We start from the raw sequence: 10,115 nt of genomic DNA on the forward strand, positions 1-10,115 counted from the left end.
CGCCTGCGATCAGCGTACGCTTTTCATAATGTTTCTTAGCATAGAGAATAATTTGCCTGCAACACACACGAGCAGGTAAGGCAGAGGATGCATATAGCATTCGTGCTGCGCCCATAGTGCATCTCGTGTCTTAATAGTAATTAGTATTCGCTACAAACGAAGACATTTTCGTTTGAGCGAAAAGGTCTTGAAGCGCGCTTTCTCAGGCCCAAGTTAATCTCTTTATGCTCTGGATTTTCATCGTGTGCCGCTTGCCTCATTTTGCTGTTCTTCTTCCTTGGCTCATGGCATACACTCACGAGGGGGGATTGATCAAGGCGCATTCAAAACAGAAAAAGAAGAACGCACGCTCTTCGTGCTGCTGCGGGGGCGCCGAGAGCCACTGCGGATTTGGCATGGACCAGGAAGCCTCGTCGCCAGTCGCTGGCGGCGGTTCGACCCAGGAGGCTTCGGGCCAGCCGCGACGCATCAAGGACCGAGGCCGAGCGTCCAGCACTAGGGCGCAGCTGATGGCAGTGCGTCCAGAGGACGTCGCCGGGCAGCAGCAAAGCACAAGTGCCGTTCCAGAAACCCGGCCCCTCAGCGACATCCCTCGTCACTCGAGACCAGCCGGGGCCTGCATCCGGGCATCTCCAGAAGCAGAATCATGCCGAGACCCGTCACCAGAGGTAGCGGCGGCTGTGCGTCAGGACCCGTCCCAGTCGTCCGAGAACCAGTTAAGTCGCCTCTCCCAGAACACAATGAAAAGGCGAGATCGAACACCTCCCCTAGATTTTGATTTCCCATCAGAACTGCCGCTCCCAAACATATCGAATCTGTGGCTACGCGATGAGTCCCCACGTGCCACTCAGCTCAACAGCGACGGCTGCCCCAACCGAGGCACGACTATTGCGTCCTCCGGTTCTTCGTCGTCGCCCGGAGCACCTTGCATACTCCGCGCCAAACTGCACGAGCACGCTCCGGAAATCATTCCAGACGACGATGATAATAAGAAGCACAGACAAGTACATGACGGCCTGGCCCCGAACCAAGAAGTTGATGACGCAGATGTGCCTGCTCAAGCTCCATCTGGCACCAGCCCTGCGCCGAAACAAGAAGACAAGTTTAGAAATTACAAAGGAGCGCTAGCTGCGTCGTGCCAGCGCCGTGTCATAAACATGAGGAATCGCGAGTCACCCGAGCGTCGGGTGCACACGCTTCACACGGCTTTCAACTCTACGCGATCCTTCCACTATTCGCCTTCCCATCGGATGCGGCATGCAATGGGACACAGGACACCAGTGGCCCCGCCGCTTCCTGCGGCAACAACGAGCTCGGAGTCCCAGGAGGAGCTGGCCCCCTCCCGGGAGCGCAGAGGAGCGTTAACACCCACGCGTGACCAGCTTCAGAACCTCTACAATACGTTAATGATCCTCGATCACCCACCCAAGAGGGAGCGACTCAGCCGGGCAGCTTTCAGGAGAAAATTCTTCTTGCCGAAAGGGATCAAGGCTACGCCGCCGCAGCAAGCTGCACTTCCTCGGCACCGGCTTGACTCAGTGACGAGCATAGGAACCATTAAGCCGGCGGTAAGTGGGACGTTATTTTGTACTGCAACCCCACCCAGAGCGGTCAATCCTCGCATTGACAAATCGTGCATTTACCAACCTACAGCCTAGCGCACTGTCTCGCACGACGCCGTATCGCTGGATAAGTCCCTCTACCTATCCACTGGAAATCCTTAATAAGAATGCGTTACCTGCGTGTACGATCTGAGGGGACAACCAGGTCGCGAAAAACGGGTACTTGAGCGCTCTTGAGTGCGCCATATCAGACATGGCTAGCGTACGTAACGCCGCAGGGAAAGAGTTAGTTTGGAGGGGGTTTAACGTCCCAAAGCAACTCAGGCTACGAGAGATGCCGTAGTGGAGGACTCCGGAAATTTCGACCACTTGGGGTTCCTTAACGTGCACTGACATCGCACAGCCCACGGGCGCCTTGCTTTTTGCCTCGACCGAAAAGCAACCGCCGAGGCCAGCATTCCATTCCGCATCCTTGGGCGATGTAGTCAAGCGCCCTAACCACTGAGCCACCCGTCGGGTCAGAGCAATAGACCCGGGATAGTGGTGCCGTAATCGTGTGATTAGGCGCTGCCGAGCTGTGGTTGCCGGGATGTTGCGGTATTATATTAATCCGGAAATGTGACAAGTTCGACAACTAGCCGTTCCCCAGACATTTCTGCACCGGCGTTGTGAGCGAAAAATCGCAGGCATGACTCCGGCTGGCGGTAGGTGGCAGGTGACACGGCCATACACAGAGTGGTACTCAGGCTTGCATGACGTCACGAGACCACGTTACATGACCGAGTGGGCAAGCGCTGCCAACTCGGGCTTCGTCTTTGAGTTGCGAGGGTGAAATCAGAATCCAGCCATTCAGGACTTTTGGATTTCGATTTAGGCACGTTCCTACGGCTTGGTTGAGCGAGGTTTTATATCTACGGGGTGCTCTTTTAGAATATTGTGGTACTTTAAAGCTGTGTACTTACTAGGATGTGTGTGATAAATTAAAGAATTACTCATAAACGGCACCAAAGTGTACGTGAACGATGATCCTCAAAGGGAGCAGTTAACATTATCGTTCCATAACCTTAAAGACGGCGCTTCAGTGTCCCCCAATTTTCCCTCCGCCTGCATTTACTTTCGTTGCGCTAAAAGCATATATTTTTGCGGGGGTACGTCGTGCCGAAGACACGAACATTTTGCAAGTTGGGGCTACCCTGGGAGTACAATGAAAAATAAGCAATGGTCCGTACCGCTCTTGTACGGTGTGATTTAAACCGACAGCAAATATAAATTAAAGCGTTCAAGAGAGTACAACTGGACTCCCCCAATACACCCGTAGTGGAAAATAAATGTGATGAACGGCAGGTGTAACAGCGGATACCTGCTTCTTCCGGCTGTGCGCACTTGTTTGCATGCATTTATAGAGCGGTCATATGGGTGCCAGCGTCGAATGCAAACTGAATGCGAGTTAAGCTTAGGCATTCGTACAAAGTTGGAAACCTAGTAAGAGACCCTACTATTCGAAACCACTGCGAATTGCTTTAAAAGCGGACAGAATTTGCAGCACGTGGGGCCTGCGTCAACATGCCTTTCAGCTCGCGATACCACACAGGGCATCACGTGACTCCTCTTGCTGCGAGACCGAGCGGGACTAAAAAAATTTAATATGAAATGCGCAGTTGGTGTTATTCGGCTTGTTAGTGCTGGTTGGTGCATTTTATGTTTTGGTCGTGTGTTGTCTGGCGGGTAACACGTACAAGTAGAGTGTTTATTCTTCCGTCACACTGGTTTAGAATTACCCCATTGCTAGATGCACACAGCAGCGCTTAATGCACGCCTGGTTTTGTTGTGAAAGATAGAAAGCAGCGAGAATCGCATTTATCTGCGTTAAACACGAGCAAAAAGCGAATTAATATTGGCGTGCGTGCTTGCTGCAAGCGTTTCCGGTAGCAGCTCATGGATTTGTTTCTACGCTGTTTAATAAGTATAGCAGATGAATGGTTTAAGCATCTTAAAGGCGCTCTGTGCCATCCAAGGCCTGGTCCTAATGCCCTAATCGCCTACATTGAAATAGTTCAAGCTGGCAGTCGAATGGTACCGCATCCATCGTCGCAAACCGAAATCGGCCACTCGCATCTGATTTGTAATGCATCGACATGATTTGATGTACTGCACTGTTCTGTACCCTGCCATGTCGAAATTCTTTTCATCGAGACTTAGTGACCAGATGAGCGCCTATTTCTCACTATAGGCGCATCAACTTCAGTGTTGTTCAGAGCGGCGGAACGCAGCCACTGAATGAGGTATATAGCTCGGCGGAGACTGTTGGTCGCGTCATTCATTTAATTGCGGGCAAACAGTGTAATTCTACTACAGCCCGTTCACTAGAGTTTACTTTGTTTGAAAAATCGATTTAAATACTGTGGATTAGCTTTAACAGGACCGCGAACTCTTAGATGCGGCAGTTGAACTGTCGAGGTATACACTGTAATTAGGAGAGGGTCGCACGTAATTCCACATGTAGTGCGGGCGCTGCCCAGAAATGGCACCCCAATACCGCTAGCCCACCCACCATACTTAATTATGAACTGAATTTTATTCGTTGCAACAGTCAGCACGCCTTCGTGGTGCCAAAAATGGTTTGAGGGGAATCAATATGCGCATTCGCACAAATTCTTTGCGATCGACCGCCTAGGTTATTCGGGAAGCCGATCATGGGAGCCCATCAGGCTGAGCCAGCCTTCGTCGTCACACGGTTTCCTAAAGGCGCGCGCCGATATTAGTATTACCAACCCAATGACAGTACCCCAAAATATGGATGGGAGCAGTATAAGTACTTGTTCCCCAGCCAACGCAAGCAGCGTGCATATAGAAAGTTGATTGAGATGTTGCATGTTTTCTAGCTCGAGAATGTCAACTGCCCGAAGAAACTCGTGCTCGATGCTGCGATGTCCCGCACAACAGCCAGCATCGATACCAAATTCATAATGTTGCATTCGGCATTTGCACAATATAACAACGGACGCCAGTAGGCAGTACAAGAAGAGGCACGTGCGAGGCGCGGTCAGTGTTGCCTTCTTCAGCCTAACTCGCCGCGAAATGCTGGTGCATGAAATGCAACAGAATCGACAAATGTTTTGAACGAAGATGAAAAACTGAACTCATCTTCAATCTGCATTAAGAAGCGATTTGAGGAATAACAGAATGGAAGCTTGGGCGAGTTGGTGACGTTTCACTTGCCACATAGCGCTAAACACACAGCGAGACATAAGGACGGGCGCTAACTTACAACTGAACTTTTATTGCAAGAAAGCAGGCAATATAAGCACTTCCTTAACAATGAAGAAGAGGAGGTACAAAGGAATTGGAATACAGGAAGCAATTAAATAGCGTTATCGTCGAACAACATTCACAGATTAGCAAACATAAATCCGACAAAGAAATGCAATTTCTGTCAATCTGTGATTGTTGTTACACGATAATGCTGTTTGATTGCTTCCCGTATTCCAATGCCTTTATATCTCCTCCTCTTCATTGTTAAGAAAGTCTTTATATTTCCTGGTTTCTTCCAAATGTTCAGTTGTAAGTTAGCGCCCGTCCTTTATGTCTCGCTGCGTCCTTGTCTGCTTAGCGCTATGTGGCGAGGGAGGAATAGCAGAGCTGAGATTAATAAAGGATATTTAGCTTGCCTCAAAGTTAGTTATAATGTTAAATAGTAATAAGCTGTTCAAATAATTACTTATAATTTGACTTTTCAAACTGCTTCAATTGGGCATCTAGTTTTTAAGAGTGCACGTTGTTTGGTGAGTCGGTCGTACATTCTTAAGCAATGGAAATGCGCCCTGTCCTTGTGCTCTTTTTGTTCGTGTCTTTACTTGCGCATTTCCATCGCTTAAGCAGGTATCTAGACCCAATGGGGGATTTGTATATAGCCCTTATTAATAGCCATATTCGTTTTTAGAATTTCTAAACCGCGAGAACCCTCGAAATTGTGGCCCAACAAATGTTGCTTTACCACGCCAGAAGACACGCGCTTCCCAAAAAAATCTGTCAAAGCAAGCTTCTCTTGCCGCCTCTCCTGCCATCAGTAAATTTGGCGCCAATGCCCCGTTACTTCTCCGTCCTGCCTCCTGGTGATTATCCATGTTGTTCCAACCCACACAGAATAAAGAAGTTCAGTTGAAACTTGCGCCATTGACTAACCACGCTGGGCAGCTGCTTGGGTCTTTAGGAAGTGTTCGCCCTTTCGCGCGAGATAGCCAATGCTTGTTGACCCGCAGTGGCAAGGGTAATAGCGTTTTCAGAATTACAAAATCTGCTTTGGTTCTAAATAATGACCAGCTACAAACATCTGGTTGCAACTAGACGCCTAACTAATCCATTGAAGGGTAATTATCAGAAACTATAGGCAACCATCGCACTAGTTAACATTTTTCCCGCCGGAGTGGTGCAATTGTTAGGGCGCTCCACTACTGTGCCCAAGGATGCGGGATCGAATTCTATGCCTCGATGGCCGCTTTTCGGTAGAGGCAAAAAGCAAGGCGCCCGTGTGCAGCTGTGCGATGTCAGTGCACGTTAAAGAACTCCAGGTGGTCGAACAATTCTGGAGTCCTCCTCTACGGCGTCTCTCATAACCTGAATCGCTTTGTGACGTTAAACCCCCAAACCAAAAAAAAAAGTTCACATTTTTCTCCTCTAGCACTGATACAATAGCGCTGCAGGAGCCTTCTTCGTATCTCAAAAAGCTTATTTTTAAAAATTAACGACCGACTATTTTGAAACGACTGGTGTGCAGGGTACACACCACCTACGACGAGTCTTAAAGTAGAGGTCTCGTGGTCACAAACCCGAAGAACCGGGGCGTTCAAAGCCAAAAATTTGTTTTTTCTTATGCGTCACGCAGGACAAGGGAGCATTGCAAGGGGGCACGGACCAAGACGACGCCGCATTGTCCACGGTGCAGTGCGCTTGCCTTGCTGCATGCGCAGTCTTGGCCGCGGTAGTGACGTTGACGGCCCTCTACTTCTTCATTGCTGCGCCCCGTAATCGGCCGAGGCAGTTGGTATGCTCCACGGACGATTGCCGGCTACACGCGCTCTTCCTCGACTACAACATCAATAATACCTTCAGTCCTTGCGCGGACTTGAACAGCCACATCTGCGCCGCCTGGAAACCATCGCAGACGTACGCTGAACTGGGCGCTACAGCGCTCCGACACGTGGCTGTCAACTGGGTGGATAACTTTCTGCCCCTCCTACGTCGTGGAGCAGACCCGATCAAAATAGCCGAAAAACCTTTAGAGATGTACGAAGCCTGTGCGAAAGACCGAGAAGCAGCCACGCTTCTCGATGCAACCCACTTCACGACCTTCATGACAGAGTTGAACCTCACGTGGCCCGGGAAATCAGGCGTAAATGCGCTGGGACTGCTTGTGAACTTAGCCTTCAACTGGCAGGTGACCTTTTGGTTGAGATTCCGGGTTAAAATATCACACAAAAAACACAGGAAGATTTATATCGTGGCCGGTGACGCCGACGCTTTGTCGCTGTTCGCCATGAACCACCGATATGTGATGGAACGGGGCAGCTACGTGGATTATTGGATGACTCATTACGTAGCTCTCTACAATAATACGTCAGTTCCTCCTGTGTCACAGATAACAGCTAGCGCCAGTGAACAGACGGACATAATCACTGTTCTCACTGACTTTAGGAAGAAAAAACGCCGGTTGGTCACTGTCGTTTCTCCGGACAGCACACTGAACCTGACAGGACGGATCACGGCATCGGACTGGCTAGAGAAACTAACGACGCACCTTCCCAGAGGGGAACTGTTTACCTTCGGCGACCGTGTTGTAGGCGACGGCACGTTGCTCGACGCTATTGGCCTGCTTTTCGACAAGTACAGCGACGAGCAGCTTGTTTACCACCTATCCTGGCAGTTTATCCAGTTTTACTTTTTGGTGCTGGAGAGAAGACCCCTGCAGATCGTCCACTGGGGCAAGGCTTACTCTTCGGCCTACGTGCCCGTATACTGCACTTTATACGTGGAGGAAGTGTACAGGCCCCTGGTCGCTGCTGTGCATATCAAGCTGACTATCACGCCTGCCGATACCACTCGGCTCAACTTCGCCCTTGGCGGGCTCATGGAGAGGCTCGTGTCGGCCATCAACGCCTCGCAGCTGGAGTACGAGGTCAAGCGTTCTGCCCTGACCAGGTTCCAGTCTATGCAGATACAGTCTTGGCCACCGGGAAGGTACTTCAATGAAGAAGTATCCGAGAAGATGTACAGCTGTTATCCGACAAATAAGGATTCATTCGTGCAGTACTGGATCGAGTCTCATCGTTGCCTGCAGCGCACCACGGACTTTATTTTCCGCCGCGAAACCACCGGCTTGCACCGGCTGCTGTCGTCGTCGCCCGTCGCCTACGACGCAATTTTGAACGAGATCGCAGTCGGCGCCAGCGCGCTGGCGCACCCCTTGTACTATCCTCACGGAACGCCAGCGATGTTCTACGGAGGTCTGGGCTTCCTGTTCGTGGCGGAGGCACTGAAGGCCCTGGACTCGGAGGCGCTCGCCATCGTGTCCAACGCAAGCGCTACGCTCACTAACTCAACGACCGAGGGCAAGAAGGCGTCTCGCTGTTTTACCGTACAGAAGAACGACACGCGCGCCACCTATTTTGCAGCACTAAACATCGCCTACGCGGCTTTCGTTGAGGACGAGGCCACCGAATCGCTGGAGCGACGTCGTCCGATTAGCGATAAGCACACCGAGAAAACGGTGTTCTTCCTGACCGTGTGCCGCATGATGTGCCGAGCGCGCACCTTGCAACGACCAGGCTCGATCGACTGCAACGAGCTGTTCAAGAACTTTCCCGAATTTGCGAACGCCTTCTCTTGCCCTCGCGAATCAGCCATGAATCCCACCGAACGGTGTTTTTCTTTTTAATCAATTGGCTCCTGGCTGGTGAGAATAAAAGACTACGTTCTTTTTTTTTTTTTTTCCTCTGTATGCGTGCAGTCTTGTCCGAGCAAATTACAGATGAACAAGAGACTGAAAGATGCAACGGCAGCGCCTCTGGTAAAATGTTTGGGCATATGACTGCAGGACAAGCCAAACTCATCCCTGGCGTTTATCGAGCACCACAGATTTGTGATTGAATCTGTCTATGCTTATTCAAGAGAAGACAAGCTAGAATTCTGTATTGTAAAAGCGCGCCTGTGCTCTCATCGGCATAGCGCGTCAGGGGCTGTCAGGTTCTTTGTCTCTGTTCAATTTAATGTCATGTAACTCAGGGCTTCAACACTAAACGGTTTCCTGGTAGAGCTTACCGGTCCGCATGAACGAATACATGTGTTCTTCCGCCTCTGGTATTGCATTCTGTGGAAACTGTTCAGTTGATTTCTCTATGACTCCGCATCTACAATAGCTACTTCGCATAGCGTCATCTATATAGCGTGACGGAAGCAGCGGATATGTCCTGGCTAGATTTTTTCTAAAGTGCCAATTTATATGGCACACCCTGTTTCTGGCTCCATGATGTATCAACTCTTGGTAAGCTGCTTTCACTTTACAAAATAGGTGAGAAGTCCAGCTTAATGTACTGGTGTCTGGCGCAAATTACGCCTATCAGCCTGCGCAGTCGCTACAAGTTTCGAGCATTAGTGGAGGAATATTATGCAACATTGCGAAACCAGGGGGTAGACGAGCCGTACGTGAAAGTGCTGGAAGATATATATAGTGGCTGCACAGCAACCATAGTTCTGCATAAAGAAAGCAACCAAATTCCCATAAAGAAAGGTGTTAGGCAATGAGACACAATCTCCCCAGTACTATTCACAGCTTGCTTAAAGGAAGTATTCAGAGACTTGGAATGGGAGCAGTTAGGGATAAGGGTAGATGAAAAATACCTCAGTAATCTGCGATTTGCTGATGACATTGCCTTGCTAAGCAACTCGGGGGATGAACTGCAAATAATGATTGATGACCTAGACAGGAAAAGTAAAAAGGTAGGCTTGAAAATCAATTTGCAGAAGACTAAGGTAATGTTCAACAGCCTCGGTAAGGAACAGCAGTTTACATTAGGTAGCGAAGTACTGGAAGTAATAAGCGAATATGTCTACTTAGGACAGGTAGTAGCCGCAGATCCGGACCATGAAAAGGAAATAACAAGAATAATAAGATTGGGATGGAGCGCATTTGGTAAGCAGTTGCAGATTATGACTAGCAGCTTACCGATATCGCTCAAGAGGAAAATATAGAATTGTTGCATCTTACCTGTACTCACCTATGGGGCTGAAACGTGGAGGCTAACCAAGAGGGTTCTACTTAAGTTGAGGACAACGCAGAGGGCTATGGAACGAAAAATGGTAGGGGTAACATTAAGAGATAGGAAGCGTGCAGAGTGGGTCAGAGAAATTACTCATGTTACCGACATTCTAGCGGAAGTTAAGAAGAAGAAGAGATACACATGGGGCAGGACATGTAGTGCGAAGAGAGGATAACCGATGGTCGCTTAGGGCAACAAACTAAATTCCAAGGGAAGGAAAGCGTAGCAGAGGGCGGCAGCA

At 49.6% G+C, this 10,115-nt stretch overlaps 1 protein-coding gene across 1 annotated transcript; it reads left to right on the plus strand.

The window, feature by feature from the left end:
- The first annotated feature begins 284 nt into the window (after positions 1-284).
- Positions 285-8,528, plus strand: LOC146184245 (uncharacterized). Its single transcript, XM_084608515.1, has 2 exons — positions 285-1,568; positions 6,445-8,528. Exons 1-2 carry the CDS (start codon positions 285-287, stop codon positions 8,491-8,493), a joined length of 3,333 nt encoding a protein of 1,110 aa, XP_084464641.1. The 3' UTR covers positions 8,494-8,528.
- The last annotated feature ends 1,587 nt before the right edge of the window (positions 8,529-10,115 follow it).

This window comes from Amblyomma maculatum, chromosome 7 (assembly GCF_055883805.1).
Source record: "Amblyomma maculatum isolate TAMU_Amacu chromosome 7, ASM5588380v1, whole genome shotgun sequence".
NCBI classification, from domain to species: Eukaryota; Metazoa; Arthropoda; class Arachnida; order Ixodida; family Ixodidae; genus Amblyomma; species Amblyomma maculatum.

Coding starts and splice junctions, on each gene's coding strand:
- LOC146184245 (XM_084608515.1), top strand. CDS start 285: ATGGCATACACTCACGAGGGGGGATTGATCAAGGCGCATTCAAAACAG. Junction 1,569..6,444: donor TAGGAACCATTAAGCCGGCG/GTAAGTGGGACG, acceptor TGCGTCACGCAG/GACAAGGGAGCATTGCAAGG.